General features: G+C 39.0%; 1 protein-coding gene across 3 annotated transcripts in view; it reads right to left on the reverse strand.

The window, feature by feature from the left end:
• Positions 1-1,898: 1,898 nt before the first annotated feature.
• The window catches only part of JCAD (junctional cadherin 5 associated), a 91,034-nt gene continuing 74,023 nt past the window's right edge, over positions 1,899-18,909 (reverse strand). For all 3 annotated transcript variants that reach the window (XM_031939787.1, XM_031939788.1, XM_031939786.1), the window contains 2 exons: positions 13,149-16,987; positions 1,899-7,017 (listed from right to left, as the gene is read on the reverse strand). In XM_031939787.1, coding sequence (XP_031795647.1) covers positions 6,983-7,017; positions 13,149-16,987 — 3,874 coding nt within the window. In that variant the 3' untranslated portion in view covers positions 1,899-6,982. The remainder of the gene's footprint in view (positions 7,018-13,148; positions 16,988-18,909) is intronic.

Below are 18,909 nucleotides of genomic sequence, written 5' to 3' on the forward strand. Positions count from 1 at the left end.
GCTGGTGCTTATTAATAAGTATTGATTGATTTATCGATCAAATGCATATAGATTATCCATGTTGATACATGTTGGGGGAGAAGTGAAATCTTAATAGAAAAGACTTAGCTGTAAAGAGACAGGGAAGTTAAGTGGCAATCTCTGTAGGTCTATAGGTATATTAGACACCTAAGTCCCTCAGTTCTAATATAAGAAAAAGAATACCATACTTTAAAAAACTTTTTCTTAAGGTTGTTTTTTTTTTTTTTTGAGGGGGTTCTTGGTTTTCTTTTGCAATACAACTTTTATGGAAATATTTTGCATAATTTCACCTGTGCCTTCTCAATGAAGGAGGTGGGAAAGGGAGAAAAGGAAAGAATCTGGAACTCAAAAGTTTTTAAAACTAAATGCAAAAAATATTATATAACTGGAAAATGAAAAAATATGTAAATAAAAATACATCTAAGAAAAATAATGCTGTAAGAATCCAATATATTGTCATTCTGTTGGCTGGGCTACAGAAAGAGAGAAGAGAGTGGAAGAACTAGCATGGATAGTAAAAGAGGGGAAATTAACCAAAAAGCTTAGGGAAATTAGCTCACCAAGGAGCATATCACAATGGTTTTAAAAGGTTTCAGCCTATAAACTGTCTTGGCAAAAAAACAATAATAGCTTTTGAGTCCTGATCCCTCAAAATGAAGAAATAAGACCCATGTTCCTAATCACTAAAGGTTAATTCCAGCTAGATTGTATTCTGCTTTTGTCATTGGATGATAATGTAGGTTCATACAAGTTAAGGATTTCTCCAGTCACACAGCTAATTAGTGAAGGGCCAGGTCCAGATCTAGGTCTTCTGCCCCGCAGTGCAGTGTTTTTTCCATTATTTCATACTATCACTATTCTGTCACACTTTTCACTTAGGCCAACCACCAGAGTGGGAGAGGGAAGTTGAGGTGTGGGAAGGAGTGACTACCATTTCTAAGCATTCATTTTTATACTTTTAAAAATATAGGTTGAGATATGAAATTACAATTTTGTTATATATGCAATAATTTCAATCACATGACTCTTTTTATGAGACTAGATTTCCAGACCAGCCCCCAGACTACCTGTAAAACATCCCCACACCCACGATTTATTCCCACAACCCAAGACAAGAATGACAAAAAGAAGACATTGAGCAAAGTGATTAGAGGTAGAACTAGTCCTAATTCCTTTCTCCCAAGAGAAACCCATTAATGATTCTAAAAATTAATCATACTTCAGACTACAGACTTAATAGACTAGAAGGGGCAATGGGCAACTGAATGTATCAAACAGAACAAACAAGCATCTCAATCAGTTCTAAGTGTTTATTTTTCATCTCCAAAGTGGGGGGAAATATTTTAAGTTGATTAAATAAATTCCAAATGAAGATTTAAAAAGACCCACCCTTTAAAAAAGTAAGCCAATGACATCCTAAGTCTTATTACCAGAGAATTCTTTTCAGAGGATCATAGATTTTGAGTTTAGGGCCTTTGAAGTTATTGAGCCAACTCCCTATTTTACAAGTATGGAAACTGAAGCCCAGAGAAGTTGTGAGTTTTCCAGTATCACACAGCTAGTAAATGTCTGAGGAAAGCTTTCAGCTCCGATCTTCCTGATTCCAAGTCCATTATTCTGAACGCGACAGTTCACGGTCAGACTGATTTTGAGGTGGACACAATGTAGACCATTAACTTGCTTGGAATCCAATTCTCCATGCACAACAAGGGTAACCCCAAACACCTCATTTTCTTTTTCCCAATTGATGGGTCAGTCAGCTTTCCCTATCCTAAGTGCACCCCTTTCCAATTAACTGACCCATGGTAACTTTCCCTTTGAATGTTATTCAAGCTCAATTTTTCCACCCTCAACAAAAAGTAACAGACACCAGCAAATTCATGCAAAATCTTTATTTGGAACATGTGCATTAGGTAGCAGGGTTAATTACCCTTAAATAATAATATAGTAAAGCAACAGTATTTACATTGTGCAGAGAAATACAAAGCTCTTTGAAGACATTCATCCCATTACATTTTACAAATATTTCATTTGCTTACTTGATTCTTCCCCTGCCCTGAATGTCCCCTTTACTGCCCCTTCTCACCATGCATTCTCTTGGACCAGATGATCTGTAGCCATGGTTCAGAGCTGGCAACAAGCCATTTGTGTGCTGCTGCAGCTTGCCATGGGGCTCCTTTAACTGTTTTCTGGAGTTATGTCACTGATACATGTGGGCAGACTCAGACTAGTCTTGGTTCACCAGGGTGCTTGTTTTTGCTACATTTCAGAGATTTCTGCAGGGATGTTTCTGATTATTTCCTCCATCAGGCCTGGGTGTGATGGTTGGGATTTCTGTTGACCCAGGTAAAGAAGACCTCATTTAGTTTGTAATCTTAAGGTTACTGCCATTTCACATGGCTAGGATATATCATTTTTATTTCTAATTTCTGCCATATGCTGTTCATGTCTGCTTTGCCTTCCCTTCCACTCCAAGACACTGAGGGCTAATAGCAAGTCTCTGATAGTGTGGGATGGAGGGTAAAGGGATTATAAGGAAGTTGAGCTACTTCTTTGACTCAGCAGCTGAGATCTAGGGGACTTGGCTTTCATATGGGAAAGAGAATTATCTTATGGAAAACACTGCCTGGCCTCCCTACCCTAAATCAGGGCTTTTGTGCTAATGGGCTCCAGTTCAGGTTCCTGTATTGGTCTCTTAACAGGGACCACCTAATAAGGCCCCAGGTCTTCTATATGATATTGTCTGAGCTCAGGAGAGCTCCAAAGTCAGCATTAATATAGAGAACTCTCAATCTTTCCCCCTACCCAAGACTGTTAGTCCCCAACCTACAGCACCCTTCAGATTATGCTGAAAGAACTTTTGCTAAAAAGGGATATAATCTAAATTCATATTCATTCTCTCTCTCTCTCTCTCTCTCTCTCTCTCTCTCTCTCTCTCTCTCTCCCCTCCCCCCCCTCTCACTTTCTCTCTGCCTGTCTACTCCCTCTCCCTCTCTTTCTTCTGCTTTATCATCTCCCTATTCTTGGCCTGATCAGTCCTGGCCAGAGGGAAACATCCCACTCTTTGGAAAGACCTCCCACTGTGCAGATTCTTAAAGGTCATTTGGAATGTTTTTCCTAAATCCAGTTTAGAGTAGCAATTCTACTCCCATAAACAGATGCACAAAATATATAGCTCGAGTGGAAAAAAAAGACACACAAAAATTCCTCACTCAAGCAATAGCTTAGCCCCATCCCACCCCCTACTCTTAAATCCTGCCTCCATTCATGGATGGATCAGGCAGTCACTGTTTTAAGCAGAATAATGGCCTCAAATATGAAAGTTTTTGTTTACAAAAACTTAGGACATCAGAAATATTTCCTCAAAGTCTAATATTTATATAACTATGATCTTGTGGCACTTATCACTTTCCAAGAGATGTTAACCTTGATACTTAATTCTGCATTACCCAGTAACTTTTAACAAAGATGGCCAATGATCACAAATATATTCTTTGAAAGTTGCTGCATTAAGCCTGGGTTTCTTCTAGTCATTTGTTCTGATATGAATCAAAGCCTGGTTTTCTTTTCACAGTCATTAGCATTCCCTAGTCTGCTGCTATCATCCTAGCAGTAAAAATTTCATGATGAACAGTTGCCAGAAGAAGTCACTGTTTAACTCTCCAAAAGTGATTAGGGTTACTTCAAGCCATCTCATTGATGAGCCACTTGAATTTGGGATGGGTATTGTTAAAATGAATCCTAATTCATGGGATAGGCTATTGCACAGGTCAAAATGTGTTCCATGAATTTAGACTAGTTTATTTCACCATGGTGATTTTAAATAATATTTATGTGGCCTGTCACCAAGAAAAAAAATAGATGTAAATATTAAGGCTCTGATGATCAGTGTGGGAATTCCCTCCTATTCTGTAATGAAATAGTATACCTCCCACTAATAACATCTACCCAAATCAAACTGACCAACAAATCCAATGACACTGAAAGAAAAGAGTCTCAAAAAATCCACTGGGCCAGAAAAGTTATATACAACAGAGGTGGTGGTGGTGATGGTGATGGGAACTGCAGGCTTCCCAGAGGGAAATCTTTACACATATAGTTGGTACTTTCTAGGACAAGCTGTGGATATAGCAAAGAACACAGGGAAAGAATGTTAAAATGCATTATTTTCAATCAATCAAAAGTTTGCTACAAGACAAGGAAAATCAGAACCAAGTAGCCATTAGTTAAATTGATTTTCTTTCCTTTTTAAATTATCATCTATTTCTTTTTCACATATGGTTCTTTTATAATCACTTTAATAACTAAACTTTAATCTTTTAAGCCCCCAAACTTTTGATAAATATGACTATCAATGGCCATATTTACCAAGAAAATAATTTGGCAAGTAGGTAATATTAAAATTGCTCATTATAGTTAAATTGGGTAATTGCTATTTAATCAATTATGCTCCATTTAATGGGGAGAAAGTGTTCACAATTTATTGATGTTGTTGTCTTCAAATAAACCATATTTTGGGGGTAATATATTTGTTAGCTGTCTGAGACTAGTGAAAATCTCAAAATCATGATCTTTTATATTTCCTAAATTATCTGTCTACCATAAAGGAATAAAAAATTTCATTTCCCGTTCTTACTTTTTCTTGTGTTCCCATTTCCTCTGCCTCTCTTCCCCACCCCTCATGGACATTAGGAGAAATCTAGAGTGCTCAGTTTCTCTTCTTTCCAATCATTTCTAGGATATTTCTAATTTGAATATATTTAGGAAATAAGTTGATAGTTTTACAAGGGATAAGGTTAGTTTTTTTGAAAAAAAAAAAAAAAAGATTCTTCCCACTTTCTAAATGTGTAAAGGACACCAAGTCCCAAATAGACTTTTCAAGTGGTTCAGTTTCAAGCCAATTGGCCCAACACTAATCTAAGTGGTTAACCAATGATCAAAGTTTGAGTGAACTATTCCCCACTAAAGCCTTTCCCAGAAAGAGTAATTCTGTGGCTATTCTAAGCAGTAACCTGGCCCTGGTTCCTACTGATATGAATGCTATATCTTGTAATACAAAATGTAATTGTAGCCAGAAAAGCCAAAATTTAAAATGAATAATAAAAAATGGCCCAAGATCATTCATTAGTATATCTGAGGGGATTTTGAAGAATGATTTACATGGATCTTATTTTGTTTATAATAAACTAAATATATAAAGCTCTGCTGTAAAAAAAAAATCACACAGTACACATATAAAAGGGATTGTTTAAAGCACCACAAGGATTGTTTTTGGGGCCAAATTACAGACCACCCATAAATGATCATTTCAGGAAGTTGAGAGGAATAAAAATAGATAAGGACATTTTTGAGAATGGACAATGTAAGAGACAATTCTCCTGCAAGGAAGAAGGGGGATGGAAGCAAGAAATCTTCAAATGAATGTTAGCAAACTAGAATATCTTACAAAGAGAGTGGACAGAAACACATAAAAAATTCATAAATAAACTTTGTGCAGGTTAATGCAATATTAAACACAGCAGAATGTACAAGCCTCAAAATACTCTTTGAAATACCACATATTTAATGTCTCTAAGCAATATTTTTAATACAGAGACAAATTTAGAACCATTCCAGGTAAAATCTGTGTGTGTGTGTGTGTGGGGTATGTGCAGCGCGTATGGATGTGTGGTGGTTAGGGGATTGAAAAGTGTTGGATGGACTGGAGAAAGTGTATTTTGGGGCTGTACAATCAGATACAATATGAAATCACTTTTTGGTCATTCTAGTTAATCTGGCACCAGGATTGGAGGATTTTTTTTTAGCTCTACCCTGAAAGGGATGACTTTCAAAAATACCCCATCAGCTATATTTGAGAAAAATCTTTGTGAAAAATTCATTTTTAAAAAGAGTTAATTAACCCTATAATATTTATATATATATATAGACATCTCTTTTCACAACAAAATCCAAGTGGCAGCATTGTATACGAAAGAGAGATATAACATATACATTAGAACATCCAACTGAACCCTCCTTGGGGTTCCCTTCACACAAAGGGATACAGATTCTTTTAAATATAATACTTCTTTAAAAATCTGCCACCAAACAATAGTTTACATCATAGAAAAATAGTATTTCTCTAAAAAGAAATATAGTTACTTTGTTAAAATGGGCTATTTTAAATCAGCAATTTTTTTTTTCATATAAAAGAATTTCTAAACATCCGTACAGAAAATAAAAGTAGATAATACTGAGTGCAAAACCCACAATGGTATTTTGTTTGCAACTGACCAAAATCTTTAGTTGCTCCATAAATAATATTCTTGGACCATTATGGCTATCCCTTAGGAGCTTATAAGATATTGCTTTTATTACCTAAATGTGGTGCGTTTACTTATATAATTAAAGCAAATTATTTTTGACAGTAGGTGGCCAAACTGATTGTAAAAGGATCAGCTTCTAAGCTTACGTTCATTCCACATTTCCCCACAACTCAAAAGTGCAGAAGGACTCTTAGAAACAGTCTATCTCCAAGATTCCATCTTATAAACATAAAGCTTGAACTTTAGAGATTCAGAAAGGGAGCTAACACATTCACATTCTTTTTCCAGATCATTTTCATAGTATTACCGTGTCTAACCTGTGACCCTGAAGGACTAGCTGAACTACTTCGCTTCATCCCATTTACATCTTAGCTGCCTCCATCGATGTGAAAATACCTTGACAAAAGTAGGCACAACTTAATTAGAACGGCGACAGGAATAGGTGTCACTTCAAAGGGCAAGATTTTCATTATCTCCACAAAACAGCTCTAGAAGAATGATTAATTTCTATCGGCAGTGGTAAAGGCTTTATCAATACAGCAAAAACTAGTCACGATTTCTAAGCAAATGCCTGGGCCAGGCAGACCGGTCGGCCCCGAATCGGAGAATATTTAATGAAAGGGCTGGAGTGTTCGACATTTGCACAGGCGTTCACATCAGACTCTTTCAACTCTGCTAGGATCGTATGTATCTGTAAAAGTCAAGAAAAGGAAATAATCAGTAACAGATTAACCACTTTTTATCCTCATGCACTTAGCAAGAGCAAAACAGAAAAAAGAGCAACATTGTCTTCTTCCTTCTCCTTTGTCCTTCCCCATTTTTAATAGTGTCTAAATCAATTTTAGTTATTTCTGAGAGTGTTTACTCTGGACTTGGGATGCGAATTTCAACTGATGTTTAAAAGGAAGCACATTCAGTCATTAAGTGGGAGGCCGGCCACAGAGGGGAAGTAGTAAATAACATTTTGAGAGTTTTTTTTCTTCTGTTGTTCAAAATGTAATACAATTAACTTTGAAACAAGCTGACTTCTGTTGTGTTCATTTGTGGCTAAGAATGCCTTTTGGTTTTCAGTTACATATACTTAACACAATGTACCAACTTCGCCAAGTGAGCCTGAATTTCCGTCCTGAAGTCAAATGCTACAACTTGTTGGCTTGAAGGACACGCAATTCTTGGCTGCTTGCCACACATTCCCTGAAAGGGACAAGAGAAGGAAGCTGATCCCTAGCCAGAAAGAGGGGGCCTTCTGCCCTTAGGACCCCAGTCATGGGCGTACTTGGATGCATGGGAACTCTGCATTGTACTTGGCTCAGCTTCTGGATTAACCCAGTTTCCAGTCCCAAACTGGGCACTCACATTCATTCATTCATTCATTCATTCTCTCATTCTCTGTCTCTCTCTCTGTCTCTTTCTCTCTCTTCTCTCTCTGTCTCTCTCTCTTTCTCTCTCTCTGTCTTTCTGTCTCTTTCTCTCTGTCTTTCTCTTTTCCTCTCTCTCTCTCTCTCTCTCTCTCACTCTTTCTCTGTCTCTCTTCCTCTCTCTCTCTGTCTCTATCTCTCTCTCCCATTAATCAAATATGAAAAATACATGATCCATAACCCTTTGTTCTACTAAAGCATTCTATTAGACTCAGAATAAGGCAACATTCTTTGGAGTTCCATTCCAGCTCTAACAGTATGATTCTACCATTCTCTCCTGGGATGCTAGTTTTGGACATACTACATTCAAAATGGCTTCATTTCATGAATTGTCAGCTGAATTTTTCTTCTTTTAAAAATAAAAAGAAGATAAGAATGTTGAAAAACTGCCTGGAAGCAAAATTGCCACAGTTTGGAAGTTTTAAAAACAAGATGCTATAGCCTCTGCTCTCAGGAGGCAGTAAGTGCTATGATAGGAACACACTGAATTTAAGCATCAGGAGACCAGTTTGCTAACCAAGACCACATAATTGCTATGTCTCAACTCCATTGAGCCTCATTTTTTTCATCTGCCAAAAGTGTTTAAATGCCTATTATGGACCATGCACTGAGTTAAAAGCATTTTATAAATATTATCTCATTTGATCTTTACAATAACTTTGTGATGTAAATACTATTATTATCTCCATTTTATAGTTGTGGAAACTGAAACAGATAAAAGTTAAACGACTCGTTTAGGGTCACACAGCTAGTGTCTCAGGCTGGATTTAAATTCAGATCTTCTTGACTCCAGGTTCAGTATTCAATCCTTTTTAAACATTTTCGCTGCTTATTTCACAAGTGTCTTGAGGATCACATATGTCATGCCTATAAAGCATTTTGTGGTCTTAACACAATATATTTGTTATCATATTATTTCTGCTTTCCCTCTGTCTTGCTGTATCTCATGTAGAACATGTAGTCAGTATATTAATGTCTTTACCATCAGAATGTATTCAATAATTTCATTTTACTCAACTCAGCTATATTGCTAAGAAGATTGAAATGATTTTGTATATATGTGTTTAGGGCATCCTGAGTCAGTAAAGATTGAGATACTTAAAGGGCTAGGCAATTTCTGTATTTAACACAATACCTTCTATGTTAAGAAGCATCTCTCCCCATGTCTTCTTCCGACATTCAACACTCAGAATAATATTCACTGCTAATGTGAGAGATTCAAACATGAACCAGAAAATGATGAGCTTTCGGTCTGGAGTTGTACTAGACCTCTTGCTGGGTTAGTTTCTTTGAGGAATCTTTGGTTAACAAAGCCTGGTTTCCCTACCACCCACAATGAAAAAAGGGAGACTTTTCATTCATGAAAGTTTGAAAATGTCAAACTTGCTACTCACTGGAGGCCTGAAAATATAAATCCTTCCTAAATGCCAAGTTAATTGGCTGTCAGCTAGATAATAAGTCTTTACAGAGCACTTCCATGACACTTAGAGTCCTGAGTAGCTACAGCCCAGAGTACTCACTGGATAAATGTTGTATGGAGTCACCAAAGACTCCTTCCAGAGTCTGCCAACAAGACAAATAATAATAATAACAACAATAATAATAACACCATTCATATATCACTTTTAGGTTTGCAAAGCATTTTACAACTATCTCATTTTATCCTCACAATAATACTGAAGGGTAGGAGGAGGTGGTATTATTGTCCCCACTGTGTATAGTTGAGGAAGCCGAGAGAAATAGAGCGAGAGAAGAGATTAAGTGACTTGTCTAGAGTCATAAAGCTAAGACATGTCTGAGTGATTTGAATTCAATTTCTGACTCTGGTTCCAGAATCCTACCTACTCACTGTGTCACCTAGTTATTTAAGCCAGACTAAAACTTGTTAGATTTCCTAAAGACTGCTGATAGCTATCTCTAGCTCAAAGCTTCTTAAACTGTGGGTCAGGACCCAATAGGGTCCCTCTGAATGTGTGGGTTGCAAAATTATGATTTATTATCAGTAAATGTCAGATTTGTATTCCTATTTTATATAGTTCTATGATCATCACATAAAAATTTCTCAGGTGAAAAGGCTCACAAGTAGAAAAAGTTTAAGAAGTCTGGCTCTTGCTGACCTACTCATGGGCAGACAGCCACTGAGCTGGAAGATTCACAGATTGAGTGGATATCTGAATGGGGTGTTATAAACCAAAACTGTAAACAAGACCCTGATTTTGCAGACCCTGTTAAGTTCCATCTGCTTCTGTTCCATAAGTCAAGTACTTCTAAGGTCTTCCTATCTGCTAAGTTCTTTGCTAAGGACTGAGAAAATAAAGTACAAAATAACATAGACCTTGACCTCAATGAGATTACATACTTGCTTCAGTTCAAGGAAGCTAGATGGCAATACAATTAGCCAATTTCTGGGCCTGGAGTCAGGAAGACTCCTCTTTATGTGTTCAAATCTGGCCTCAGATCCTTACTAGCTGTGTGATTCTGGGTAAGTCACTTTGCTCTGTTTGCCTCAGTTTCTTCATCTGTGAATTGATCTGGAGAAGGAAATGGTAACCACTCCAGTATTTTTTCCAAGAAAATCCTAAATGGACATGAAGAGCTGGACATGACTGAAAAGCATGTCAGTTTGTGACAGTTTCTTGGTAGTAGCTCATGGTGGTAAGCCACTAACAGCTTAATGGTGGCATAATTGAGCCATCAACACTTCTCTGCTGGGTTGGGAAATAGAAAAACTGGACACATATGAGATTATATATGAGATTCTTTTTTCTTTTGAGACTGGATCTCTATCTCATTCAGGCTAAAAGTATGGTAGTGACTCATAGGTCCAGCTAGTAAGTATCTGATGTCCAGAAGGACTTTTTCCTGATCCATTTTCCCATCTCAGTCAGCTCTCCAGTCTTTGGGCATTCCTAGCAGTTCACCATCTTAATGCTGAATTTCGCATGGACACCCAATGTGTACTACAGCTCAGAACTCCCAACTTCAAGAGATTTTCCCACTTGGCCTCCCTGATAGAGAGTGCGCCACCATCCCCAGCCAAAGATGAGATCTTTAGACTTCTCTCTCTTTTAAGGAACCCCTCTTGTTAGGATACCTAGGAAGCACTCTATAAATCCCTGTTGAATTGAATTATGCAGCAGAGGCTACAAAAACAAACAGGCTGAACTCAATCAATACCTTTCCAAAAGTAATTCAGCATTGGACAATACGATCCATATGCAAGCTGGATCCACTAGTGAGTCAGTTCCAAAAGGAAGAATAAGACAGTACGGAACCAGCCATATAATCCTTCCATCCACAATGATTCAGGGAAAGAGATAATAGCCCACAATAAAGGCAAGAGAGTCCAGGATGTAATCCCATAAGGACCTCTATTTTATGTGTTTAGGCTGAAGTAGGAAATCTCCTGTCAGGAACTGAGGTGAAGAAGAGAAGCCCTGACACTTGGGTAGAACATCCAGCCCAACTTCTCATTTTATAGATGAGAAAACTGAAGCCTAGAGAAGTGGTTTGATGCCATGATATTGGCCCCACAGAGTATGCTTCTGCTAATATTCAGCCCTCTTTAGGATATACCATATTGATGATTTTTTTCCCTTTTTAAGCAGTGTAAAGACTGGGAGAAAAAGGTTGCTTAAAAAAATTTCAGGGACAACAACACAGATCCAGAGCTCGAAGGGACACTGACGGTATCTAGTCCCTTCATTTTACAAAGAAATTGAAATTCAAAAAGGTTAGATGACCAAGAAAAGTCAACACCATGAGTAAGTGTGAAGGTGAGATTTGAACCCATGTCCTTTGACTACAAAACAAATGCTCTTTCCTTCATATCATACTACTGCTAAGCCAAAAAGTACATCTGCCTACCTCAGTTTCCTCACTTGTAAAATGAAGATAATAATAGCATCCATCTCCCAGGGCTGTATAAGGATCAAAAGAGATGTTTATTGAGTTTTTGGCACAGCACCGGGCACACATTAGGTGCTTAATAAATGCTCATTTCCTCTCTCCCTCCCTCTGTTGCTATAGACAAACTTTACAGCATGCCATTTACGTGCACTCAGTCTAATGTGAAGCATTATGAAATGCAAAGTCTTCACGATTCATTTGTTTAATGTAGTCAAGTGTGCAGGACCAAGTCCTAGGCCAGCCCTTCTTGACTGTGCTAGCCCTCCTCAGCTTTCAAATGTTTAATTCCTCTGCTTAATAGGCACCAAAAATGAATAAGAGAAAGGAAACACATCTGCCAAGGGTAGCCGTGAGAGATATGGCATGATAGACAGGACCCTCATTCATTTGTGAATTATCTAGGAGGGTTCAGCACATAAGAAATTATGAGAGTTTCTGCTCTAATCCTTATTTATTAAGGGTTTTATTGTTTTATTCACTAAGGCAGCAAGCTAGAGTCCTCGGCCTAAAGCCAAAAAAAAAAAATGATATTCCCATCCAGTCTCAGACACATTAGCTGTATGGCTCTTGGCAAGTCATTTAATATTTGCCTGCCTCAGTTTCTTCATTGATAAATCAGATATAATAGTAGCACTTCTCTCCCAAGGGTGCTGTGAGGATCAAAGGGGAAAATAGCTGCAAAACCCTTGATTATAGAAAGGCCTTAGTACACATTTAATAAATATTTGTTCTTCCCTTTCCACTCCCAACTTCCTCTTTACATTAGTCTAAGATTTTGAATTTAATAGAGCATTATTTCTTTCAAAAAACTAGGAGAGCTTAACAATAAAAGGACAAAATCTTAGATTTCTAGTCACCTGAAGGAACTCTGTCCCTTGTAACATTTTTTATAACATATTTGTCTCTTGAATGTTGGATCTATTCCTTGTGATCCGACAAAGGTATTTCTGTCTAAGGCACTTGGTTTATGAATCCAGTGACTAAATGGGTCCACTAGACTGTCCAGGGGCTCCATGACATAAATAAAATAAAAAATGTCCCCATTCCAGAATATTCTTTTATAAAATAATCTATTTTTTTGTTTTGAATCAATAATTATTCCCCAATTCATTTGATCCACATGCCAAATTTCACATGTTGGTTTTTCTTAAAGTAGGATGAGGTTATTTCTTATATTCTGAAAGGCAGTGCAACCTAGGGTCTAGAAGACTACCTTTGAAATCAGAAAGACCTGTGGGTGGGGAGAAGTTGTGCCTCTGACACCTACTATCTTGCCTGCACCACAGGCAAGTTCATTAAAATTTTGCAGTGACCCTAGTCAACTTTCTAAGGCCATACAAATTAAAAACAAATTGCTAATCTGCCTTGGTAAAGGGAGTCTCTACGTCAAGAGTTCCCCCACACCACAGAAATCACCTTTCCCAAAACGATTCTAAGACAAGATAGACTGTACTCTTCCCTAAGAAAGCATCACTCAAGTGTTAATGCTACTTACCTAGGCAAAAAAAATCTTGCTCTGCATTCTTCTTTACACTATGTACTGTCTGGTGGCCATTTTCTTCAAGAGATATGATGTGCTTCGACACAGCATCAGCATCCTCCACTTTGTGTCCTGGGTCACTGCCATTCAAAGAACCAAAGCTCCTTTTCTGTCCTTCCAGTCTCCTCTGAATTTTCTCTTCCTCTGTCTCCTCCCCAGAATCCGTGCTCTTAGAACTGAGACGCCTAATTCGAGAAATGGAATCCACTTCCTTCATTCTCATTAGCCGATCCACAGCTGTTTTGGTTGGGGGGCTGACTAATTTTTCTTGGATGGTTTCAATCACCTTGGAGGTGCTTCTGAATTTCTTTTCTGAGCCCATCCCGGTAGAGTTTCTTTCCAGATAATGAAACAAAGTTGACTTGTAGGACTGATTTGTCCTGAGGTCCTTTTGATCATGGAGCTTAGATGATGATTTGGGCTCGAGTTTAGGGACCAAAGAATTAGTGGTGTCATCACCATTTCCATCTGGGTTCAGTTCAGAATCTTGGCGAATTACACGTGTCTTCAAATGCGTGTCTCTCTCCCCTACAAAGAGAGGGCTTTCGGTCCAGCCACACTTTCTCCTGCTATCAAAAGCGCTTTTTGATGATGTGGACTCAGCGGGATTTGGCTGCACCAAATTATATGATGTTTCTACTGCTAGAAAATCAGCCTTGGGAATATTTTCAGCAGGACCAGGAGGAAGGTGTGTCCCCTTGTCCTTGTTACCATGCATGAGGGACTCCACTGCTACTTCTATGCCCAGAATCCGTGCAGCCCGTGTTTGAAGAGGTTCATTAGGAGGGATTTCTATTGCACCTGGTTTTTCTAAAATGCCATCTAACTTGTTGGCCCTATGCACTGGACCCATATCATGCTCCACAAACTTTACTTCTGGTTCAGACAGACCCTGGGTTTTGTTCACTAAAGAAATGTGTCCTTCTGACTCCCTCTCTTTAACTCCATCACTCCTGGGATGAATCATTTGGCTTGGTTGTAAAGAATTTAATACATTGCTATATTGCCTATTTTCTTGGGGCTCTCTTATGTCAGTTGGGTAGCTTGAGGAATTTGGAGCTGTCTTCATCAAATTACTTGACGTCATTCTTTTCCCAGGGTCTGGGCTGATAGCCAATCTGTCTATTCTATACTCCATTTCCTGCTTTCTTGTTTCTGGAATCATGCTTTCAACCAAAGGCTTGACAGATTCACCTTTGCTATCTCTTCTTTGCAAGGGGATCTGTGCTTGGGGGTAGTCACATATGAAATCAGATATCAGCTCCACACTCTTAACTCTTCCTGATTTAAATACAGGAATCTCTGGTGCTGTTATCCTTGGCTGTAGTCTAACTGTCATTTCTTGACTGGGTTCATCGGGCTTATAGTCCTTTAGGTCAGCATCAGCACCAACATCCTCCTGCATCTGTTGCTCACTTTCTGCAACTTCTCCATCAATACTGCTATTGCTTCTGCTACTATTACTACTACTTTCTTCCTGTTCTTGAAGTTCCTTGTTAAAACTTTCTAACTGACTTATTACATCCCAGGGACGACGGCTAACTGGTTTTAAGAGAAACTGACCAAAGAGCTCCTTACTATTGCATGGGGCACTTAACTCACCCTTCACCACTTGACCTTTGGATACTGGCTTAGTGTCCCTCTCGTTTATATTTGCAGAGGGCCCATGAGGCTGGCTTTGGACTGCTTTTGATGTAGGAATTGTGGATGAAGCAGTCCTCGAGAAAGCACTATTGCTAGATGGACTGAAGTACATTTGACCTTTCAGATTACAGGTATTTGGTCTCATCTTCCAGTCACTGGGAGGTGATGCTGTTGTCTTCAGAGTTTCAGAGGCAGAGGGTTCTGATAATTTCAGAGTGGGGTCAGATACTTTTGGAAGGGGAAGTGCATTGTGTTGGCTCTCCATCTTTCTAGCAGGGAGAAACTGGGAGGTTCGGGATTCTTGAGTGATAGGGGTCTGCGTTTGCTGGTCTCTGTACTGGTCACCTGGCCAAGAGCCAGAATATCTGAGCTCCCTGTGTTTGATGGGGTGACTGAATCTGAGGTCATTTGTTTGTTTATACTGTTTTGGCCCTCCAGGTCCTTGTTTTTGTAACTCAGTTTTACTGGCCATATTTCCTGTAAGTGCTTGCAGCTCCAGGTCGGTGGAAGACATGCTTAAGAGACTTTGTTCTTGCAAAACCCCGTTCTTATCATTGCCATTCTTTTTATCAGCATTCTGTTTTAAATCATTGTTATTCCTATCTGTATCTGGCAGATGTGGCTCTGATTTAACTGGGACAGAAACCAAGCAAAATACAGTCTCGTTCACTTTTTTCTTTGAACTTTTCTTGGTCTGAATCCCAGTTTGAAATGTTTTGAGCTTAGTTATGGTTTCACAGGTACTCTCCCACTGTGGGATTTGGGAAGAAACCCTCCCTTTAGTGCACTGCTGACGGCTGCTTCCCTTATCAGGTTGCTGTTCGCTTAAAACACAATTGTCTCTTTGGTCAGGCAAGGCACAGATTTCTCTGTCTGGGGGGGTTGCTGCTGGGAGCCACCCTCCGAGGTTAGGTGCATACGTGGCAGGATCATTCTCACTTTTGGTTGTGGGGACTTGACTTTCGGGATGCGAAAAGGCACCATCATCTTGTGCTTGAACCCGAGCTGGGCCTTGGAAATCAGAGGGACCTGTGGTACATAGTGTTTCAAGGAATTTGGTTTGCTGGCCGAGGTCCTGATGATGGGTCATTTTGATGTGTCGAATTCGTGGGTCATTGAAGGGAATATACTGAACTGAGCTGTTACAAGCTTCCACGTGCTGGGGGTGTCCAGAAAACCCATGGGGGGGACACCCACTTGCACCATATTGATTCCCAGACCTGTAGGAGCTGGATGAAGAGTAATGCCCAGCAATGGGCTTCTCCATCATCAGCCGCTGCTGCTGCTGCTGTATGTGACCATCATACTGGAAATGAGGCACTTCGTTTAGGAAATGTGGATTTGTGTTCTGCTGCGGTGGTGACCTGTAAGATGGTGGTGGAACATACATAGGAGGCTCCAAATTTGGATCTGGGTTATAGGGGTCCTGCCTGGGATCATTAGTTTGGGGCAGAAAAGAAACACAGTCTCTCTGGTAGTTGTCCTGATACCTGCTGGTTTCTACTCCACTTCGAGTTTGTCGGTGAAATTCATAAGACGGAGGTTTTAGGGGTCTCCCATACTTGGGCTTTTGTAAAGGAATATAGGGGTCAACCTTTTCAGGATTTCTTAAGTATTCCAAGTTTGATGTACTATTTGTAGAATAAAATAGCATTTTAGTATCCCCCGGGAAATGGTAATCATTTATCAGAATGGGCATTTCCACACATCTTAGGCTGTCGGGGGAAAGAACTCTAGGCAATGACTGGGACTTCCCCTTGTTTTGGGAATTAAATGTATTATCTCCTTTAGTAAATGAGTACACATCTTGAAGCAGCTTCTCACCATCTCCATCAGACATCTGCCTCCCCAGTCTCCTAGGCTGGTTCCAGCTTTCAAAATTTGTATTCTGCCACTTTGGATCTCTGGATATTTTCCAGCTGTCTTCCAATACTGCTCTCTTCATCGTGTTTTCCAACCTCGATCCTACTTCCAACTGACCCTCTCTCACATTTCGGTTCATACCATGGGGCTCTGCCATTCTGGGGGTTTCCAGGTTTCCTCGGTCTGTATAATCCAGCAGCACACTGAAGTCTTGTCCTTTTCTTCTCCAATAGGCAAGATCTGGCTTAGGCTGAGAAGACCACTCTAATGGTGGCTGGTTATAAAACCTACAGAAAATAAACACATATGCTCTATTAAAAAACAACATATAAAAGAAATGTGCTTTTTCTTTGCCTTCTGGCCTTCCAGAAGTGCAACTTTGCTTTATTCCAAATGAATTTCCATTTCCCTTTTGTTAATTACTCCCTCTCAGATTGCACTAAATATTTTTTGGAAAGACTGGACAGATCATGATTACTAGGATAACTATTTGTTTTAACATCCAGCTATGTAGGGATTAGAATAGCTGCCTATGAAGAGGCAAAGGTACAAGCCCACTGTCTATCATAGCCAAATTAGAATGCAGCACAGTAAACCTTGTTCCAATCATTTAAGTGGTTAAGTTTGGTAGTATTGGTAAAGTTGCTGGGCTAAGCAGATGAAGGCAAGGCAGAAAAGTTCAGAATGGCCACATCCATTATCGGAAATTCGAGGTTTAGTGAGATAGACTGGCAATGAGGCAAATTATGATCAGCATTGTTTTCTGTGCCCTCCTCCCTCCTCATCCACATTGTCCTCATTTCCTCCTCCTCATTAAACACATTAAAAACCCCTTGCAGAAATTTTTATCTCTCATATCAGGTCCTTGGATTTCCATACTTTGAAATTCAGGCTCCATCATGCTAACTTCTGGCACTCACTCTTGGGTCTAATATTTGGTTTATACTTGTTCCATTCTTGATACGGATCCTAATTTCCTCTATCATCTTTCCCCCACCAAAGTGTCCCTTGGGTGGCCATAATATAAAAAACATAGCAAGCATAGGTATGGGCCAAGATGGTAGCAGAAAAGATTTGATTTTTAGGAGGCCCAAAGAAGAGAGTTGACCTAGAAATCTGCCAAGAGTAAATGTGGATGGCTTTTTTTCTGACCATGTCTGGTGAGGAGATTCTAGATGCCATACAAAATTTTCTCTTAAGTTGCAATTTGCTAAATGTCTCTCTTTATCCTAAGGCAATAAATACCACTACTATCAAAAAAAAAGTTTCTGAAAAAGCTCTCTGTTAGGTGTGGTATAAAATGTTAAGGGACCATATATTAGTGTCCAGAGACTAGAATTTTATTATATAATAAAAATTCAGTTATCTGGAATGCTGAGGAGAAACAAGTGTTCTAGTGAGTAAATAGTTAAGCAGAAAACTGTTTCAATTCTTGTCATAAAAGGCTTTCAAAGATAAATTACTTCTCTTTCTGCACAGTGTCCTGAAAGTTACTTGAGAACATGTAGTGCCTTGGGTTTCTACTTCCAAATATCATCTCATTGTCTAAACTTGTAGTTAGAGTAGTAAGAGAAATTAATGTGTATTCTCAGGTATTTACCTTAGTGATTACTATTTTGGGGGGACAGAATTCCTGATACAAACAGTTTTCCAGTGATTAACTCCTTTCTCCTAAAAGTTGAAATCAATTAAAGTTCTTGAGTAGGGAATGTTAGTTGGGTTCTGCAAGACCGAATTACATGGAAGTTATATGCACTTCAATAGAAACAGTCTATTAAATAGCTACTTTAAGAAATGACATCAGTGTCAAGTTCTGAAAAAAAAATAGATTCATTTCCCTGAAATCCTGTTTATTTTAGGTAGAATACTGCCCTCATGAACCAGAACTGATTCTGACAAGAGACCTGGGTATTGGTAGGGCAAAGAAAGCCATAACTTTGTCATTTTTATTTGACTCAAACATTTATTTCACATAACAATCCCCAAAGCTTTACAGGCACAACCAAAACCTCTCCAGTTCCAAGAAGCAATCTGTACTGACTGGCTGATGGATGGGTATGCACAAGTCATCCCCTGACATTGGCCCCATTGGCTTGGAGGACATACACACTGTTTACCATCCAAGACCACCCAATGGCCCCTTCAAAGTTTTGCAACTTTGTTCTTTGTGAGTTCACTAGAACATCCTCCACTGTGTTAGGGAAGATCA

The sequence above is a fragment of the Sarcophilus harrisii genome, chromosome 5 (assembly GCF_902635505.1).
Source record: "Sarcophilus harrisii chromosome 5, mSarHar1.11, whole genome shotgun sequence".
In the NCBI taxonomy this organism is placed as follows: Eukaryota; Metazoa; Chordata; class Mammalia; order Dasyuromorphia; family Dasyuridae; genus Sarcophilus; species Sarcophilus harrisii.